General features: G+C 36.9%; 1 protein-coding gene across 1 annotated transcript; it reads left to right on the forward strand.

Moving 5' to 3' along the window:
* The first annotated feature begins 322 nt into the window (after positions 1-322).
* Positions 323-20,494, forward strand: Slc5a7 (solute carrier family 5 member 7). The gene is made up of 8 exons (XM_076833722.2): positions 323-500; positions 3,754-3,867; positions 4,648-4,803; positions 10,493-10,641; positions 14,205-14,348; positions 15,492-15,645; positions 17,976-18,193; positions 19,865-20,494. Exons 1-8 carry the CDS (start codon positions 323-325, stop codon positions 20,492-20,494), a joined length of 1,743 nt encoding a protein of 580 aa, XP_076689837.1.
* Positions 20,495-22,124: the final 1,630 nt, after the last annotated feature.

Raw genomic sequence — 22,124 nt, forward strand, 5'->3', positions numbered from 1 at the left:
AAGTGTTTATGGTTCTATTTGTTAAGCAATATTTCCTTATTTATTTATTTATTTTTGTTTCTTGAAAGGTCAGGACATGGTTAAACTGTTAAATAGAGGTAGGATAATATAGTGGACACTTGTTGGCCATGGCCAATTTCACACGTGACTTCAGTGTACTCTTTCTTTAAGTGGCACAGGTTCGCTCAGGAGCCAGCTGGCTTCTCCTGGCTGCCTGTGTAGGCACAGTGCTGGGCTGCTGTTTCTTAATGCATTACTGTTTTTTCTCCACAAGTCTAAATGAAGTAGCCAACTGCGGAAGAATCTGGACCCTTAGTTAAAAATGGCTTTCCACGTGGAAGGACTGATAGCTATCATCATATTCTACCTTCTCATTTTGCTGGTTGGAATATGGGCTGCATGGAGGACCAAAAACAGTGGCAGCGCAGAAGAACGCAGCGAAGCCATAATAGTTGGTGGGCGAGACATTGGCTTGCTAGTTGGTGGATTTACCATGACAGGTAGGTTCCAGGGCTGCCTGCTTGGTGCAGGTCACCCTTACTCGGCTTCTCTGAATGTACAGCATGTGGTCTCAGAGTGAGTGTCATTGCAAACATTGCTCTTTGTCCTTTGGGGATTCTTTAGGTTTGCTGGTTATATATTTTGAAAATAATGAATATCTGCTCGAAAACAAAATGGTTTCAACTCAGTAGTTCTTGCATAAAATGATTTTATAATACATCAATGAATCAAATACCAACGAAAAAAGTCTGGGCTTTCTGTTCTGTTTAGTGGGTGGAAACAGTAAAGACAAAGAAGTGGAGGAATGAAAACATGCCCTAGTCTTACAAGTCATGCATTTGTAAATTAATATGATAGTGTTTCCGTGTGTCCAGTAATGCATGCAGGAAGGTGTGACTTTGAGTTATCTTAAATGACAAATGTCAGTGAATACTAACTAGTGATGGTTTTTAGCCTAAATAAATCCATTTGGAGGCAATACAATAGCAAACTGATTGATCCCTTGCTTGGAAACCTAATTTTCCTATTTAGTAATTAATTTCCTTACAGGAAGACAATATTATGGCTCCACAACAATGAAAAAGGAATTTCCAGGAAACTTGATAAAAAGGGGGAAAAGCCAGGGTGTATCCTTTCTGGAATCCCCTAGCCACTATCTGTAGCTTTCTCCCTTTCAAGCCTTCTTTGTATTAGGAGGGGCTGGTATTCTGTCTTTGCTTTGCCCAGAGGTGGTTTTGTATGTGGGGCAATTTCTTTCTTTTTTATAGTCATCTTATTCATTGAAAATAATTCTGAAAAACAACAACTTAAAATTACACTTTCATTGATAACACATCTTATGTGAGTCTTAGTAAACATTTAAACATTAGCAATATAATCTATATTAACAGGAACTCTCAGTTCTCATTAGAAAAATAACCCATTGGAAATCATATCTGAATCATGTCTAGTTTCAATCCTGAAGTGCAACTTAAAAATGATTCACCCTGTATATCAAATAGTTTACCAAAGCACTGTAAAGACAGCATCTACGGTCTGAAAGTCTTGACTTTGTCCATTTGTAATCTACAATGTTCTATATACACACACTAGATTTTACCTTCCAGGCATTTATAGTCTCTTTGTTTAACTAGTCACCAACTATAGATGGATTCATTTGTTCTTTGTAATAGCCTTGTGAAAGGACTGTGGGGTTAAGTGAAGAGCCAGGTTACATTGTTAACCAAGACCAGGGCCAGGCCCAAACCCAGGTCTTCTGATGGCCACGCCCCAGGCCCTTGGTACTATACCATATAAGCTCATTAACTGGCCTCACTTTATTTCTTTATAAAGCTGCTTATTTTGCAAATCCCACTAAAGTAATACACGAACTGCTGTATATCAAAGTGTTTTACTCATTGCAAATGGTTATTTACAATAATAATAATACTGTCCTATTACTCTAGTTTAATATTCTATTTAATATGGTCATAAAGAAATTTCAGGATTTGTTCCTTTACCATATAGAATGATTTTTTCAGTGTAATAGTTTATGAAACTATATAGAATATATTCGAATAACACTATTTCTTATGAAGTGTCATGGTCTAGCTTGGTTTGTGAAGTTCTCTCTCTCTCTCTCTCTCTCTCTCTCTTTCTCTCTCTCTTTCTTTGTGTCAGAAGATCCTTAATGAATATTATAATTCACTTAAAATACGAACCATGTTATTTAACCCTTATCAGATTCATTTACTTATATATATTTCATTTACTTATATATTTCAAAAAATGTTGATTCTTTAAAAATACAGTTTTAAAATGTTCAAGTCCTCACTCATGAATTTAATATAAAATACACAGGCATGGACAATAAATTACAGCATAGAAAGGACAAGATTGATAAAAAAATGAAGGGAATTAGTTTAATCATAGTAAGTAATGGAGTCTTCACTTCTATATTATAATAGGGACAATTGTTCAACACCATTTTTTTTTTTTTTTGGACAAAGGACAGGAGAGCTACACAATAAAAAATAACCATGAATTAGCTTTGTGCTTGTAAGACCATCTGATTATTAATTTTATGCAGTAAAATAGTGCTGGTGTGTTAGCAGCTCCAGGTACCTAGCAGGAAGACCAAGTCTCAGGTTCTGTGCCTGTGAGAATTCTTTCTTCTGTCCTTTTTCCATACTCAGTGTGTGTGTATCAGGTGAGGACTCTTTCTACAATTTCAGCAGGATTTAGAATGAGAAAAGCAAATGATGGTGTTTGCTACTTATTAACACCAGATGTAAAAGCTACTCTGAAGATGGGAGTGTTTGCTAAATACAAATCTTGTCTACAGACATCAAGATTTTGTATGTAAATTTTCCATTAAATGTACTTAAAATTACTCTGCAGGAAAGTCTTTTCATATTAATCTTTTAAAAAGCAATTTAGGGGATGGGGATGTGGCTCAAGCGGTGTCGCGCTCGCCTGGCATGCGTTCGGCCCGGGTTCGATCCTCAGCACCACATACAAACAAAGATGTTGTGTCCGCCAAATACTAAAAAATAAATATTAAAATTCTCTCTCTCTAAAAAAAAAAAAAAAAAAAAAAAAAAAAAAAAAAAAAAAAGCAATTTAACCCCAAGACACAATCTCTTCTTTGCTTTGTGTTAGATTAAAAGCCAGGTAAATTCTGGCATGAAAGCAACAGAAGCACTTATCTGTCAAGTACTTATGTATCAAATACACGTAATTATTTTACTTATACTCTATGAGAGTTTAGAAAATTCCTTAAAGTCAAATTTTATTTTCTATGTGATGATTCAGCCTAAAATTCAGTGTCATATCTGATAAGCTTTTTTAACAGCCTTCGACACTCAGAACTTTATATACATTTTACATAAATAGCATTTTGAATATTTTGACTGTATTTTTGAAGAATATAAGCTGCAGAAATGTAGAGTCCCTTTAACCTCAGTTTTTCAACAAGGATCAAATACTTCATTATCTTTTTTAAAGAAAGCAGTAGTTTGTAGATCATTATTGGCCCAAACTCATTTTAACAAAAACTTGCTTTCTTTGGTTCCTTGACCTCCCTCTTTCAGCTATTATTCTATAGAAATTTCATATATCTGAAGAAAACATGTGTCACAGAATTCCTCAGTCTGGAGTAGCCACATTGAATGACCCCATGGGACTAGTGGCCTGGTGTTGGACAATCAGACCTAGAGTATGACATGTAAGATAATGTCATATGTCATGACCTCTCTTTTCATTCTATTTCAGCCACATGGGTTGGAGGAGGGTATATCAATGGGACAGCGGAAGCAGTTTATGTACCAGATTATGGTCTAGCTTGGGCTCAGGCACCAATTGGATATTCACTTAGTCTGGTTTTAGGTAAGTGGAAAGTTAAATCTCCTTGACTCATTCAGTAAAGCCTAAAGAATAAAAGTCTAAATAACAAGTGGGTTAGCAAATCAAACAGTGTGAATAACTACTGTGGAAAAATGTCACCAGATAGTTCTAAGTAGGTGTTACAAGAAATTGATATGCAACAGAATAATAATGCTTAGGTAATCTCTTGATTATGGGACATGAAAATAACAACAAAAAAAAACCAACCTTTGAGCTTATAACTTTTAAAACAGTGAATTTCTTAGCATAATCATATTTTATTCTTTCAAAAATATTATGGACATATCATTAAAAATGAATCAACTTTATTATACCTGACTTTTTTTGTAAATTAAACTTATAAAAGACCAAGAATATTATATAAAATGGTTCCTCTTTTATTTTCTTTCTTATTTTTCCCCCTCAAATTGTTCTGTTGGACCTTGTGCTTTTTCAAATGTCTAAATGTACTGAGTGATACAAATGCACCAAGCCATCTCAGTGAACACTATCCTACTCCATATATCTAAATTTCATATGCCTCAATTATAACATTTTGTTGTCCATTGGATACATCTATTAAATGAAGTAAGGAATTTATATTAGGTTGCTGAATGCTTCTTGGTAATGCACTCACAGTATATTTCCGACTAGTTCCTCAATATATACAGTGTTTTAAAAAATTCATTTCCCTTAAGAAATTATAGCATAGTAAAAAGCTGGCAAAGACTATTATATTATGAATTTTTAATGTTCTCATAAACACTCATGTAATTTTTTTAGGTGGTCTGTTCTTTGCAAAACCCATGCGTTCCAAGGGATATGTGACCATGCTAGACCCATTTCAGCAGATCTATGGAAAGCGCATGGGTGGACTCCTATTCATCCCTGCGCTAATGGGAGAAATGTTCTGGGCTGCAGCGATTTTCTCTGCACTAGGTAAGCACCAATGGAACATTGTTCTACCTTCATTTCCAGTTTCCTGAACATCAGACCAACAACCTTACTTTCTTCAGTCTTGGTGTCTTAGAAATTATTAAAACCATATCCTAAGTCATATTTATATTTACAAACACTTAACTGAAATTCTACATTTACTTGCAGTACTGTTGTAGAGATTAAGTCCAATCTCAAGTGCATTTGTTTTTAACTTGAATTACATAATTAGAGCAATAACCATGAGTTACTTTATAGGGATTCAGGGTTGCTTTTGTAAGTTGTATATGATTTTGAACAAAATGTCATTAATTAAGTAAAACTAAGAGTGTTATTTAGGGTTGAGTTCAAGCCCTAGCACCACCAGAAACAAAAGTGCAGTTTATCTAAAAGAATATTTACTGGGTGCCATGGTGCCTGCCTATACTCCCAGTGGTTTGGGAGGATGAGGCAGGAGGAGCTCAAGTTAAAAGCTAGCTTCAGCAATTTATCAAGGCCCTATGTACGTTAGTGAGATCCTGTTGCAAAATAAAAAGTTTTAAAATAAGGGCGGGGGCACTGAGAATAGGTCTCAGTGGTTAAGTGGTACAAAAGAAAAAGAAAAAAAAAACTACTGTCCATGAGCCAGGTTTAGGGAGAATACTTTTGATGAATAAATTTAAATCAGTTGAGTTCCATTTTCATTTTTTCTAGAAGTCTCATTTATGTGAACTGAGAACTTTTTAATCTTCCCTGTTTTTTCCTTCTGATAACTGCCTTGTTAATTGATATAAAGCATAGGCAAAACTATCTAAATTCCTCAAAGAATAGTACCACATCATTTTTAAAGCATTAGTATTTCTAGAGATATTGACTTTTTGCATAAAATATACCTAATCAAAAACAAATATAAAAACCAGTGTGAGTCTCAACTGTAAATAATACTCCCAAAGAAATATTGCCCACCTTCTCATGATAACAAGTAATGTAAGCACAATCGCCTAACCTGAGATATTTTAATAAAATGATATTTGTAAAAAGCACGATGCTATGGTTTATTAGTGGAAAAATCTAAGTGTGGTAGAATGTAGCTTGGACTTCCCTGCTAGGTAAAATGTCTTCTTAATGAATAATGAAAAGTTTCCCCACCCTTGACCTCCTCTTCACCTTCAAAGACCTACAGGGGAACCAACTGGGCCAGTTGATCATGATTGAGAGACTGAGGCTGCTGAAGCAGCTAGGAGACGTAGTGCCCACATTAAGGTACATAAACCTCACCTGCTGCAGACCTACCTTCATCCTGCAGGCTATACGTCTCAGCTCTAAGACTCATCCTTAATTGCTTGCACTCCTACCTGGTTCCTCCATCAACCACCCCCCTCCACCTCCATCCACCTCTGCCTCTTCCCTGCCAGAAGCCAGGCCACTCCCAGCCTCCCTGACCTGTATGTAATGCAGCCATCTCCATGTTTGCAGGTCTGCCCTACTGTGGGCGCCACATGGCAGCCAGACTCATCCTTCTAAATTCTAACCTCATATTCTCATCTCATCATGTCCCCTTTCTTGCTTAAAACCAAACTTTTGAACAGGGCCCTTAACTATGACCTGGGTCTTCTCTCCTCTGATTGTCCCCTGCACCCCACTTGCCCTCTATCTTCTGTCTGAATTGGGGTTCTCTATTGCTTCTTACTGACACTGTGCAAGCGCAGGTGTCCCTGCTTTGGATTCCTTTCTCCTCTTTTTTTTCCTCTCTCACCATTTGCCTCCCTAATTAGCAAGCACCCTGGCACTTACAGGGAGCAGTGCTCCAAACTTGCTAGGAGCCTTTCCTGCAGGCTTTCTTAGGCACCTGCAATGTTTCCTCATTGGGCTCATCATCTCCCTTTGTATGATAATTTGCCTGTTCACTTCATGCCCAACTTTTTACTGTACATGATGGATTATAAATTTCTTTAGGGCAAGAATCGTGTCCCTTGAATAGCTATAATAAATTAATAAATAGTTTTGAGCTCTACTTTTTTGACAGAAGAAGATGAATATTGCTTTTTCCCCCCTCCCCAGTGTAATTCCATGATGTCTTAAATTATTGGGTTGTGTACACGTTTAGGGAGGTAGATACTGAGTTTAGACTCAGTAGAGTCTAACTTACGACCCAAGATCAACTAATGCTAAGAACTTGTACTTGGCCTTTGGATTTTCAGTTTCCTTGCGAGATTTAGAAAATAAGGAATTTCAGAGGAACCATGGGAGATCATCAGGCTCATTTGATCAAGAGTGAATGTGTACCGTCCCACCGAGTGCTGAGGTCCTTCTTGCCAATCAGCAGAGTTGGAAGGTCCTCAGCTTTCTTCAGTGGACTATGTCAGTGTTTGCCTTCTGGGCATACATTCATCTAGATGTAATTTCCCTTCTTTTCTTACAAATGGAAATACCACCAAACTTTAAGGGGTTAGAACAAAAGTAAGATAAATTTCCTCCTATTTTGTATGTTCTAGAATATAAATCCATCTTCTAGTTTTTATTATTATGATTCCATATGGTCTTCTTTCTCTCCCTTTCTCCCGAACTCCCATTAACATTATTTTCTTGGTCTCTGTAGAAACAAAGTTACTTGATGTGGAAAGAAGAGAATTTGATGGTTATAATACACAGTAATAACTCATGGGAAAATGTCATACTGCCCTGGTGCAAGATAATAACACTCCCCAATCATTGCTAAGCTTATACCCTAATGAAATTATGTGTAACAATATACCTCTCTTCCCACCTTGCTCTCATTAGCTGAGAAGCAATGGGAGTTTATTTGTCATTGGTTTCAATACTAGAAAATTTTGGTTTTAAGAACAAACTACCTGCTGGGTATTAAAAAAGGAGTGGGCTAAATATCTAACAGAATACAACATGTTCACTCTAACTGAATAAGGATCAATTTATATAACAGTCCTGAAAGAGGAAAAGAATTAATGAGCTAATATTTCCAAAGTATTTTAGAAATAGAAAGCATAGTGGCAAAACTCAGAACTTTATTACAATTAGTTTCTGTTGGATATATGTGTCTGTGTATGTATTTCAGTATATTCAGTAAAGCATTCTTCTTTTTCGTGTTAACACATGCATATATGAAATAATATATATTATTGCTTTTGCTTGAAATCTGTGTTGTGGCAGAATATGTGCTTTTAAATTATCACCCATATTCTTCAAAAATAATAGCTTGAATAAGTCAGAGCTAGTGTATATAAGAAAAAACTTGGGATACTTAAGAATAGACAAGTGTAAGATTTATTATCACCTCACTGTGCATATGCATGATTTACTGAGGAAATATAGGAGAATCTTTTTTTTAATGATTACAATGAACACTTATGTAAAGATAGGCTTCTGCAGACCAAATAATTTTTAAATTGTATGTTTCAAGTATAACCAATTTCATGAAAATACTTTGAAGACAACTGCATTCACAGATGTCAACTGTGTGATTTTATCTTTGCCTATTCTTCCCTGTCTCTCTTTTTCTTCTTCCCCCTGAATAACCTCTTTGGGATTTGGTTCAAGGTAGAATTTATCCTTCTTGTATTTTGTCCCTTGCTCTTGAGGCAAGATTCAAGGTCTCATGGCCAAGTTCACTGCCCTCTTAACCTGAAACACCTGTCATCATAAAGGTTCTCAGGAAGCCTAAGTCATCTTTATCCTGATATATCATCCCACATTGATAAATCCTGCAGTTTATTGAATTGGCTTCATGAATCCTGCAGAAATCTCATGCCAGTTTTGATTACTATGCAGTTACTGGCCTAATGCTGATAGGACAGGCATGCTTGCCATCTTGACCTGAGAGCAAAGTTACACCAACTATGTTTGGTATAAATGGTCAACACCTTATACCTTTTAAATGTATACTTCTTCTGCAGATGGCTCAAATTAAGAGATTTTTTTTCATAACTTTATTCACAGTGTATTTATTTTCTTATCTACAGAAGTAGACTATATTTCTCAGTAGATCTATTAGAATAACTTTGTTTTATTCACTACCATTGATATAATTTTTCAGAAAATATTTTAGATAAAAAACTTAACCCAATCTTAACAGTAATAAACAGGAAGGTAACTTCTCTCAGATCACTAACTTACAACCAAATGATGACATCTATAGGACTGCAAATCTCAGTCCAGTGATTTTTATTCTGTAATTGAACCTCTCATATTATGAGGTGATAACATACATGTTATTAAAGTGGAGAACCACACCCAAAGAGGAATGGCAAATAGTGGCAACTATCAAGAATAGGATTTGAAGGGGAAATAACCTCTTAAATATCTATACAGTCATAACTCAGATAATTACCTAAAGATACTTGTAAATAATTAACCACTCTCCTCTGTCTTTTATCCTGCAACTCCTTAGTAGATGTTTCTTTTAATTGATTTTTTATCCAGGAGGATAATGTTATATTATTATCATGGCCAAAATACACACAAAAAATATTTTGTATTGATATCTTGGGTCAAAATACTTTGAATTATTCTTTAGGATGATGGATTTTCATCCATGTAGATTGTAAATATTGTTATGCCAATTAAGGAGGAGGAGGAGAAGAAGGAAATTGTGAGGCATCTGGCTACAATTGATGGTGTAAAAAAATCACAGATTTCTTTCATATCTACTAGTATACCTATAATTGCCATTTATAATAAGATGAAATATAAACTATATAGTTTTGAAAAAAATGGAAAAGCAATTAATGAGTTATGAAGCAGCAAGTGAGTTAAGAAGCCATTAGTAGGGCTGGGGATGTGGCTCAAGCGGTAGCGCGCTCGCCTGGCATGCGTGCAGCCTGGGTTCGATCCTCAGCACCCACATACAAACAAAGATGTTGTGTTTGCCGAGAACTGAAAAATTAATATTAAAAAAAAAAGAAGCCATTAGTCCAAGAAATGGGCCCAACCTTCTACACCATTAAATTGTCCCTGGAAACATAGGCATTGACAAACACAATAAACAACCTGTAAAGTAAAAGAAACATAAATTTGAATTCTAAGAATATAAAATTTGATAATGGAAATGACCTAAAAATATGATATTCATCATTAGTGTTCTTCATTATATTGATATCTTAGGAGTAGAACTTGTATGTCCCACCAGCAAAATAAAATAAAATGATCCTTTATGACTTTGAGGGAGAAAAAGTTGAAAGATAAGTTTTAACAATTATATAATTTTCTTCTACAAATTTGTCTTAATTGTTGGCACCTCGGAGGGTTCGCCAGCTATAACAGGAAAGCGGAGGGCAAACTAAATGCAAAAGAGCCAATGAATAATCATTGTAAAACTGGAAATGACTGATCAAATTGCTCAGAAAGGCTTATTTTCCTTATGGATGTGAGTAAATACATTGCATATAATTAAGTCAGAATTTCAGAGGGTGAAATTGTGAATTCATGGAATGGAACTGGATGTCTCGGTTGTGCAGGGTGTTCAGTGATAGTAAGCTTTGGGTGTCTCTCGTGTATCTGAATATATATGAAAAGAGACATATAGTCGGTTTGATAACATACAAAGGTCTCAATATAAAAATTCACTTTAGCCAAGGTCATGCAGCGCACTGTGTACGACACAGGGAAGTATAGCTGCTGTAACGGAACCCACAGGATGCCTTGCCAGAACTCACCCCAGACCATGGCCGGGACTCTCACTTCTTATTTGTCCCCACAGGAGCCACCATCAGCGTGATCATTGACGTTGATGTGCATGCTTCCGTCATTGTGTCGGCCCTCATTGCCACTCTGTACACCCTGGTGGGTGGTCTCTACTCTGTGGCCTACACAGACGTTGTTCAGCTCTTTTGCATTTTTCTAGGACTGGTAAGTGGAGCCTTCCTCAGATTTGCCTCCTGGTCTTCCTCCTCCTCCTCTTTCTCTTTCTTAACAAAAGATCATGTGGTGTTTTATACCAACTCAGCAAAGGAATTAATGTTTTCCATAATGAGTAATACATAGTAAGTTGTATACTATTTGAAATTTTGTATTTTTCTATGAATTGATTAGATTGAAACTGTAGTTATTTCGTTAGAGGTTGACAGAAAAATGTGTGCTATGACTAATTCTTAGAAAGATCTAGGTCTTTGTTTTCTTCATGTCTAGATTTCATGGAAACTTTTGTGTGACACCCTTTGAGAACTGATGATATCACACTTTCTCCACAGTTAAGAAAACTAAAACTTTGATAGTACCCCCACACAAGTTTCTTTCCTATCCTTGTGTTCATTTATCTATGAGACTGTTTATCAATTAAACTCTTCATAGGACATGGAAATTCTATTGAAAACTTATTTTGTTAGAAAAATATCCCATTGGAAAAACTGTAGATTTCAAATTATAATGGTTAATATCTGGGGTCAAAGAAAGGGCTTAATTATATAAGGAATTATTTGTATTATCTATTGTTCTTAAGTCATGGATTAAATTAGGTAATATAGGTTTGGTGCATTAAGAAAGAGTACTATATAATTATGAAATACAAATACTATGCGTCTTATATTAAAAGCATCTCTGCACATCTTAGATGCATTCTAGTCAATGTTGATTCTTTGCAAACTCACATCTTAAAACAGGGAGATTATAATTATGCATATAACAATATCCATCACCTAAGACATGTCAAAAGAAAAATAAAGGAAATGGTGTGGCCACTCTTGTAGGTGTCACTGTGGGTTCACATACATGATCTCATCAAACACATACATTATGTCAGCTACAGACCCTGCAGGGACAGAGCCCTGGTCAAAGGCCACAGACAGAGCCAGCCAATGCTGAAGATGAATCATTGTCTGAAAGAGAGTCAAATCACTCTTCATTCTCCTCAGCTTTCTTTATTTTTCTTATAATAAAAAGCTTTTTGCTCTATTTTACTTTTTACTCTAGACACTTAGAGATGAAGAATGAATCCCATTCCTATTTTTTCAATTTTCTAGCATTTGTAATAATATCCTAGAGGAAAATTTAAAAGAATTAACTAAAATTAGATTTACAGTTTAACCCTAAATTTATATACCCTAGCAAAGATTATATTTCCTCTTTTTCTCCTGGACATTTTATTTGCATTTCGTGGAATGTAATTCAGTCATATTTTAATTGAATTTGAGAGTATTTAATTTATTCAATAACTTCCACTTTTTTTATTTTTAAATTGCCAGTATCAAGTTGACAGTGCAGAAATTCTGATTTGTACTTAACATCATCATAAACTTTATGAAACAGAGAAAACAGAAGTAAATCTTCTTTCACTGTGTAGGAAGCCAGGTTCCTTTGACAATGGCAGCTGTCATAACTGACGCACTTGTTATTCCAAGAGACACAGCCCCAGGGGGTAGGTCTATTCGTCAGTGATGTGTGTGATTTCTCATTGCATTGCATGATACCAGAACTTAAAATACACAAGTACATAAATCAAGTAAGCAGGTGTAAAGATGGTAGGTCAAATATGTGTAGGGATACATGTGAGAATGTTTTCTTACTACAAAATTAAATTGATAAGAAATTAAGGTAAGAATTGTTAAGAAATCACTATTGAATTAGCTAAATAAGACTAAATAAGCTTTAATTGCTGTTCATGCATATGTAATTAATTAATCAACGTATAACTCAAACCATCTTTTCTTCCCAGTTTCTCTAATTCTTTGGACTTTACCATCACCCTGGCAGCTCCAGAGTTATAGATTTCAGATTTCCTCTGACCTCCCTGATGACCTCCTTCTGACCTTTCTCTGTTGACTCTCTTCATTTTCCTGTTCAGTGCCAGTGTCTTCCCATTCCTAATGTCACTGCTTTATCCAGGGGTCACTGAAACCATCTATGGCCCTTCCATACTACTATATTCTTCTAAATCTATTTTTAATATTTATGGTGTTAAAATTTAGAGTAAATTTCACTGACTTTAAAAAAAAAACTCCAAAGAAATTCTTCTAGCCAGGCACATGGCACATGTCTATAATCCCAGTGACCAGGGGTGAGGTGGGACCACTGCAAATTTGAGGCCATCTTCAGCAACTTAGTGTGACTCTCTGTCTCAAAATAAAATTAAAAAAAAAAAAAAAACAGGGTTGGAGATGTAGTTCAGAGGTAAAGCACCCTTAGATTAACTTTTTGGGGTGGTGGGTGCCAGGGTGACCTTAGGGGTGAGTACTCAACCACTGAGCCGCATACCCAGCCCTTTTTGAAAGGTATTTTATCTAGAGACAATCTCACTAAGATGCCTAGTGGCTTGCTAACTTGCTGAGTCTGGCTTTGAACTCGCAATCTTCTTGCCTCAGCCTCCTGAGCCTCTGGTAATACAGTCATGCAGACACCATGCTGGGCCCCTGGGTTAAATTCTTGGTACCACATAAAATGCTTGCAAATTCCTTGAGCTTCCACTTGCATACAAAGCAAAATATCAATATTTTGGCTTGCAATTCAAGGTTCTCTCCACGTCTATCTTTACTGCTCCCATTTCCCTAAGCTACTCCCATGCCAGCAAACTTTGTCACACAACAGATGCAGGCATATGCACACACACACAAAACATAAAACTTGTACTGTTAGTCTTCTACTTCCAATGGCTCAACTTGGAAACTTGTGTTTTTGTTTTACTTTATTATGGTGCAAAAATGAAGCATGTTCAGTAAAAACCACAATTTTTATTTTGATTTTGGATCTTTTCCTGGGCTACCTAGGCACAGCGAGTGCAGTCTTTTCTCTAGTGGCAGTAGCCATTGCTCCTGGTCAGTCACATAATCATATGGGAAACAACTGACACTCCGCAGTGCACAATGTGGCTAAGCTATGGTGCTGGGTAGGTTGGGTGGATTCAGTGCAGCTTTGCAATTTCTTCAACTTATGATGTGTTTGTTGTTGTGTGACCCCGGGGTAAGTCCAGAAGTGTACGTTTTCTTCCACTCTTTGCTTTGCTTCCTCCAGATGGTCTCCCCCTTTGATTTATTTTTCTTTTACCTATTAGTATTGGGCCCATTCTTCAACACTTGTTTTACCAACAAATTTCTCATTTAAAGCTTTCCGTGTCACCTTAATGGGTGGATATCTTTCCCTAATTCACACAAAACATAAAAGTGTGTGTGTGTGTGTGTGTGTGTGTGTGTGTCTGTATGTCTTAAATGTAGTATTTTCTTCTCAAAGTTTTCAGGTGACTGCTCCTATAGTTTATATGATATGGCATAATCAAGCAGAAGTAGACAATGTGTTATTTTAGGTTTACTAAATCTGTATTCCATGATGTCTCACAGAGAACATAGTTTCATGTTCTTCTTTGAATAGGAGAACTACTGAGCCATGCCATGTACAAGAAAAATAAACCAGGTGTATCAATTTTGCAATATGTTAATCAAGTTTAAAATCATAGACTAAGACTCCAGTGTTGCTCTTTGTTCCAGTGGATCAGTGTCCCCTTTGCCCTGTCACATCCTGCGGTCTCTGACATTGGGTTTACTGCTGTACACGCCAAATACCAGGAGCCCTGGCTGGGGACCATTGAGTCCTATGAAATCTACACGTGGCTTGATAGTTTTCTGCTATTGGTAAGTGATGCTCTGACCTGAGGAAGGCCGTCTAATTGCCAATCAAAGGCATTTTCAAATTTATCCTTGAATATTTACCTGCTGGCTCATGGCCTTTTCTGTGTAAGTACCACATACTGATTTTACCACTAAAGCTCCATCACGGCCATTTCTGAGCTCACCTCCAAAGTGCATTCACAGATTGCTCACACACACCGTAAGCAAGGATGTGTTATGTCATTTAATTAAAGCCCAATATCACATTTAGCTGTCAGGTAAAAACGAGTATAAACAAAATTCTGACATTCTCCCTGACATTCCGCTATATTCTCTATGTTCTTGGGCGCTTTGCAAAACAATGCAATGCATTGACTCTTCCAGTAGAATGGAAATTGCGGAGCAGGAACCATGGCCTTTTCAAGTTTGTGTCATACGACCACTACATGTCTGGTGCAGGGTCAGAGTCCATAAATATTTATTGGGTTGTATTGATTCAGATTTCATTTCATACTTTCAGAATCTTAATCATTTTTTGATAGAATTTTTTATGGTTCAAATTTGGGGTGAGAACCAGCTGAGGTCTTCTGGATAGTTTTAAGGCAACTTAAATCAGTAAATTTAGGGAAAACAAGGATTGTCTTGTCTAATTACTAAGGAAAACAAATTAAAGAAATCTCCACAATCAAAAATATGCAATAATGTTGTTTTGGTTCTCTTGGGCTACTATGATCAATTATCATAAAGTGAGTGGCTTAGAGACAACAGAAATGTATTTCTCACAGTTCTGGAGGCTGGCAATTGCAAGATCAAAGGGCTGGCCAATTTAGTGTCTGATGAAGACCCTACTTTCAGAAAACTTGTTGTGTTCTCACGTAGTGGAAGGAATTCATGAGGGCTTTACCTATGACCTGTTCAATTCCCAGGGCTTTACCTATGACTAAATCCCTGTCTAGTGCCTGATTTCATCACCTTGGAGATTAGAATTTCAATAGACACATGGACAATAACAAACTTCATATCACAACAAACATAATCACAGGAGCTGAGATTTCTGGCCCTATTTCTGACTATTCTAAATGCAATTGTTATAAACGTCTTGCTTAAAAATATTAATAAATGTGAAATTCCTTCAATTCACTCTGAATCTTTGGGGTTCTCATGCAGATTCTGGGTGGAATCCCGTGGCAGGCATACTTCCAGAGAGTCCTCTCTTCGTCCTCAGCCACCTACGCTCAAGTGCTGTCCTTCTTGGCAGCTTTTGGGTGCCTGGTGATGGCTCTGCCACCCATTCTCATTGGGGCCATTGGCGCATCAACAGGTAAATCTCTGGGAGCTTCACCATAGTCGTCACTTAATTTGCCAGTTCCACCACCGGTTGCCTTCCCTGTTTTACTTCCCTCTTACCCCCACATAGTAAATGCCTCTTCATTCATGGTTCCTTATGTGCCTCGTATAGCATTCAGCAAATTGCGTTGCAGTTCAGCGATCTCCACGTTTTTTGATTGCTTACTCCACTGACAAACATTCATAAGTACACCTCCTCCCCAATTTTGCTATATTATCAATTGTATCCACTTCCGTCCCCAGTGGTTCTCAACCATGGTGCACAGTGACCCCACCTGAGGAGTGGAGAGGGACTTTCTACAAAACATCTACCCCTGGCCTGCTCCACAGGGTGTTTAATAATCAAAGATAGAGCCAAACACTAGTGTGTGCTTGTGTGTGTGTGTGTGTGTGTGTGTGTGTGTGTGTGTGTGTTTAATAGCCCCCCCTGGTGAGTCAAAGCTAAACCAAAGTTGAGAGACACCAGCTTAAGAGAAATTCACCTGTCATCATCATGACTACCCACAGACCACTCTGAACTTCAGAGTCTACCTCAATGATTTCAATAGTTTGTTCAAGGTTTTTTTCCCCCTTGGAGAAGTAAGTGAGTATGTGTATGGATTAAGATAAGCTAAGAAACTAAATGGTGAAAGAGAAAGGGAGAGAGAAAGAGATAGAACACAATAAGACATGTTTTTTTTTCCCTGTTATCCTTTATGTGAAACATTTTAAACTCTCACCTTTGATTTGAACTTGGTCGCTCCTCATCCTGTGTTCCCTATACAGTGGAAGAGAAACACAAGCTCCTTTGGGCCTCTTTCGTAAGCACATTGATCACATGCAGGAAGGCTCTGCCTTCACGACCCAGTCTTCGGTCAAGGACCTGTAATACCTAATCTCCACTCTTTGGGATTAGAAATGAAATAAACTAGGAGGGCATGAACTTCAGACCTTGACTAACATAATGATGGCGATGGAGATTTTTGGCATGTTCAGTGTTTTCCATATTTTAGAGTCAGACTTCTGAGTATTCTAAATGTGATTGCAATGCAACTCTTAAGAGCATTTAAAACACATCACATTAACGAGATTCAGAAGAGTAACCTAAGTAGAGAAAAATAAAACAGTTAAGAAACAATGTATCTCTTACCTCATTGTATTTTTTAAAGATGACCCAGGGTGATGCTCACATGGTGGCTCTGACTTTTAACTCAGGAGCTATTTATTGGATCTTTTAGTTTTTGAAAGAGCAGTCATGGTTCAGAGAATACTCTTTTCATTCCATTGTTGGTTCATGACATCAATGAACATTCAAAAAGATAAAAAAGATGTGCAGTGTCTGCCTTTTGGGGGGTGGAAAATTAAAAAAAAAAAACACCAGGATTTATTTCACAAGCAGAAGACAGATCTGGAGATTATTTGGAGGGTGGTAGGAAAACAGACTGATGAAAACAGCATAAAGGCATTTTTTTTCTGGACTGAGTGTAAATCCACAGTTATTTCTGGTATCATGTCATCTCTGTTAAGGCTTAAGAGTTGGCAGCGTTGCAGCATGGCTTTAATGTTGATCATGACGGAAAATGGGGAAAGGAAAAGTAGCAGGATCCAAAGGAAACCACCCTATCATTCTGACATTAAGGAAGTTTAACAAATTGTTTACAGGTTCCTTGTGTTCTTCAACACAGTAAGCAATAAAGAAGCTACATATTCTAAGATAAACATATGCTTCAGTCCTCTTACCTTAATTCAAAAAACTTAGTTCAAAATCCTTCTGAAAAATCTCAGTTTTATGAGTTTAATTTTTATTCAGTAAAGATGGTTCAGTTCTTAATCTAGCAAGTCTCCTGCTTCTTGTAAGTAAAATTCTACACAAAATTAAATGAAATTAGAAAAATTATGCCAAGATAGCTCCTAAATCAAGCTTATATACAGGAAAAATGAGAGGTAACAAGAGCCATGCTGTAGTTTCTTGCACACAGATAACTAGGCCTAAGGAAGTGGTCCAGAGAAAATTCTGTGGTTCAGTCTAAGAACATTTGTTTTCTATGATTCTATGTAATATAATGCCACATGGCAGAAAAGGAGTATGTAAGTCATCATCATATTCTAAGCAGATGTCATGAGTGAGACTGACGGTAGTCAATACCCTTTAGAGGTCAGAAGATGTAAAACATTTCCACATGGCCATCACATGGACTTTCCACTTAAGCAGGCTCACGTATGTGATGCTCAGTTGGTTTCAGAACTACCTAGTAAACAGCATGACCCAGATGGGTAGAGAAGATATGCCTCCTGGTTGTTACGCTTGTGGTTTCTACTCAACAGACTGGAACCAGACTGCATATGGGCTTCCAGATCCCAAGGCGAATGCAGAAGCAGACATGATCTTACCGATTGTTCTGCAGTACCTCTGCCCTGTGTACATTTCTTTCTTTGGCCTTGGTGCTGTGTCTGCTGCTGTTATGTCTTCAGCGGATTCCTCCATCTTGTCAGCAAGTTCAATGTTTGCTCGGAACATCTACCAGCTTTCCTTCAGACAAAATGTAAGAATGCTATTTTTTTTTTAAATTTGTAATTTATGATTATTGTTGCTATTTCTGCTGTCATTGTACTTAATGTTTGTAGAATATGTATGCTTATAGATTCCTTATATTCAGCCTGTGCTGTAACTAAGCAGTAAAAAAGCTACATATTCCAAGACAAACCTGAACTTCAAGTTATCTTACCCTATCAAGTTCAGATTCAGCATCCCTAATCCAAAATGTGAAATTTGAAATGCTCCAGAATCCGAAACATTTTGATAACTGATATGTTGTTACAAGCAAGAAATTTCACACTATGAAACTTTTATACACAAAATTATTAAAAATTCTGCATGTCAGTCTTTGTACATAAGGTGTATATGAAACCTATATTAATTTATTTTTTAAACTTGAGCCCCATCCCAAAAATCTTTCACTATATAAGTGGATATTCCAAAATCCAAAAATATATGAAATCCATTGCTAATACTAGGCATTTTAGATAAGGAATGTTTAATCTGTATATATGTGTTCATATCCTATATTAATTCCATTTTCTGTAATTCTATATTCTGTAAACTTTGATTAGGCATACTAGTTTAAATGACACTGAGCTTACATGTGCTGAAAATGCATATTAACAATACATTTTATCATTCATGTTTTCTTAAATATTTATTTTTTAGTTGTACAAAACACCTTTATTTTGTTTATTTATCTTTATGTGGTGCTGAGGATTGAGCCCAGGGCTTCACATGTGCTAGACGAGTGCTCTACCGGTGAGCCACAACCCCAGCCCTATCATTCATGTTATACTTAAAGGAACAAATCAATACAACTATTTTCCAAGATATTTCATCATGTTGCCATAATTAAATTTCTTGTCTTCTGACAAAAGATTACTGCATCTTAAAATATCTTAGCAAACCATTTAGTCTGATTAAGCACAGTGGGAGACAGAAAAACACTGGTAGAAGCAGGACACTCTAAGTTATTTTATGCATATTTGTGTAAACTCTGAACTGCTCTTCATTCAGACTCCCAAGTCTACCTTTGTCATAAAATATCCCCTCGATTTGATTTTCTTTACTGAATCAAGTGGTTGCAGAACAGAAGGCTTTTGTAGTCCCGAGGGACCCAGAACACCTCTGGAGAGCCTTTCTTCCCTACTGAGCGTGGTCTCTTTGTGTTTCTAGGTCATGTTACAGAGTAGTCCCAGTGGTTTTAACAAGGAAAGGTCATGGATAAGCCCTTTTGTGTGGCACCAGAAGGTGGTCAGTCTTATAGACAGTAGTACTCCTACAAAGAGAGGAAGTGAGGACAGTCACAGCTCTCTCCGTGCCACATGAAGACTATTCATGAATATACATAAGCAAAATTCTCCCTTGCCCCATGGTCCCTGGATGATATCCCATTAGCTCATCTTCTTCCCCTGTGCCTTCAGGCAAAGGGTGTGGTGATCTAGCTTCATGCATATGGCACCCAGAAGCCCCACTCCACCACCCACCTGGGAGGTCATCAGGATTGCAGCGTCAGGTGTCATAGGTTAGGTTGGGTTTGCCCACAGAGAAGGTCAGTTGCCCTGGGGGATTCCTTAGACAAGGTGTAAAGGGTGAATAAAGATGCATCCTGGTCTTCACCCACGTGAGTCCACATATTGGTGCCATGCTGACCCTCGTCAATTTCTTACAGGCATCAGACAAAGAGATTGTCTGGGTCATGCGGATCACCGTGTTTGTGTTTGGAGCATCTGCAACAGCCATGGCCTTGCTGACGAAGACGGTGTATGGGCTCTGGTACCTGAGCTCCGACCTTGTCTACATCATCATCTTCCCACAGCTGCTCTGTGTGCTCTTTGTCAAGGGGACCAACACGTACGGGGCCGTGGCGGGCTACGTTTCTGGGCTTTTCCTGAGGATCACTGGAGGGGAGCCGTACTTGTACCTGCAGCCCTTGATCTTCTACCCTGGTTATTACTCTGATAAGAACGGTATCTATAACCAGAGATTCCCATTTAAAACACTTGCCATGGTCACCTCATTTCTAGCTAACCTCGGTGTCTCTTATCTAACCAAATACCTATTTGAAAGTGGAACCTTGCCTCCCAAATTAGATGTATTTGATGCTGTTGTTGCAAGGCACAGTGAAGAAAACATGGATAAGACAATTCTGGTCAACAATGAAAATATTAAATTAAATGAACTTGCACCGGTGAAGCCTCGACAGAGCATGACTCTCAGCTCAACTTTCACCAATAAAGAGGCCCTTCTTGACATCGATTCCAGTCCAGAAGGCTCTGGGACTGAAGATAATTTACAATGACACCATCTAAATAAAATACTGCTTTTGCAAACAGAGCACTATAGTAGGATAGTCCTGGAAAGATGGTTCATGGCACATATAATACATATTAAAATTATAAACAACGTTCAAGAGAACAAAATCCTTGCAAAAAATATGAATATGTACTAAAGGAGGGATTCAGGAAAAGTAATGTGCAATTGCACAAATACAGACTAAGCTAGAAGGAAACAGCTATGAATTTTATTCTATTTTTTAATTTCATTTTATTTCTCATCCATAGTAGTTTCTATTTTGACACTAGATAGTTTCGTTAGAAATATAAAAAGGAAAATGCCCCAAAGAAAAGATGGCCCAATTATTTATCATTTTTATGGAAAAATAGTGTGCAGATGAAAGAGCCTAAGAAAGGAAATTGGATGATTTTGATCCAAACTTTGTTAATGCACTTTTTAATGACCAGTGTTAATGCACTGGTGAGTCAGATTGTCAGACTGAGGCTCTGAGAATAACTCACAGCTACTCTGATGAATGATGTAATGAGTTAATCAGTTGATTTTTCTTGATATGATGATTAACCCCTTCTTTCGTGGTCTGAACTGAAACATTTGCTGAACATGCAATCTCCACTCCCCACCTCTAGCACAGGGGATCCACCCCAATGTCTTGAGCATCTAGACAAGTTCTCTGCTGCTAAACCACACACCCAGCCCTGTAATCTGTCATTCTTTGAGTAATGGCATGTATTTTTCTGAGCACAGGCAAAGCAAACACACAAAAATTATTTCATAGTGGCACTTTTTTTATGTGCAAGATGATAGAAAAGAGAGATAATTTTGGAAAAAGAACACTGGGATCCTTTGAGTACATCCATAGCTAACGTGTGTAGATAATAATACCTGGAGCATAGCAAAGTTATTAGGTGAATTTACAGCAATAAATCAAGAAGGACATTAAACAAAAAGTGATATGAAGAGATAAAAGATACATTTTTATCTTCAACTGAAGTATAAACAGTTTTGTTGCATGATAAAAGAAATAGTATTTTGGGTAACTATTCAAATCAGGATTGGAAGTGAAAATGGGCCATGGGTATGGAGCAGTAGCTACACAATACCATTATGGTTGATGAGAGACAGACTACTAGATTAACATATATTAACAGAAGTTCCCAAAGCACCTCCTAATAGTAAAATTGGAAAAACAAATCACACTTATTGTTTTATATTCATTAATGAGGTGACCTAGTATTAAGGGATCTGCTCTGTGGCACTTTTTTGCATAAACCAGGTTTAGATATTGGACAGAAATTTTATATTGAATTTTAAAATGTGACCAAAAGTGGAAAGTAAAAATAAGTTCTAAAAGGAAGAAGCCATCAATTTTAACACTTGAAGTGTACATAGTTTTCATGAGGTCAGTCATTATTATTTTACTCCTTTTCTGGAGTTAAAATACATATATATTTATATATATAATGGTTTTTATCCATTATAGAATTATAAATTTTTTGACCACCAATCATACATTATTGAAATAACTGGAGCTGTATTGACAAAATCAGAGTAAATTTATGAGCTGAAAAATATTCTGGTAATTCTATTCAATAAAGAAAGCTAGTCTGAAATTTGAAACAGAAGCACTTTTTTCA

The sequence above is a fragment of the Callospermophilus lateralis genome, chromosome 14 (genome assembly GCF_048772815.1).
Source record: "Callospermophilus lateralis isolate mCalLat2 chromosome 14, mCalLat2.hap1, whole genome shotgun sequence".
NCBI lineage: Eukaryota > Metazoa > Chordata > Mammalia > Rodentia > Sciuridae > Callospermophilus > Callospermophilus lateralis.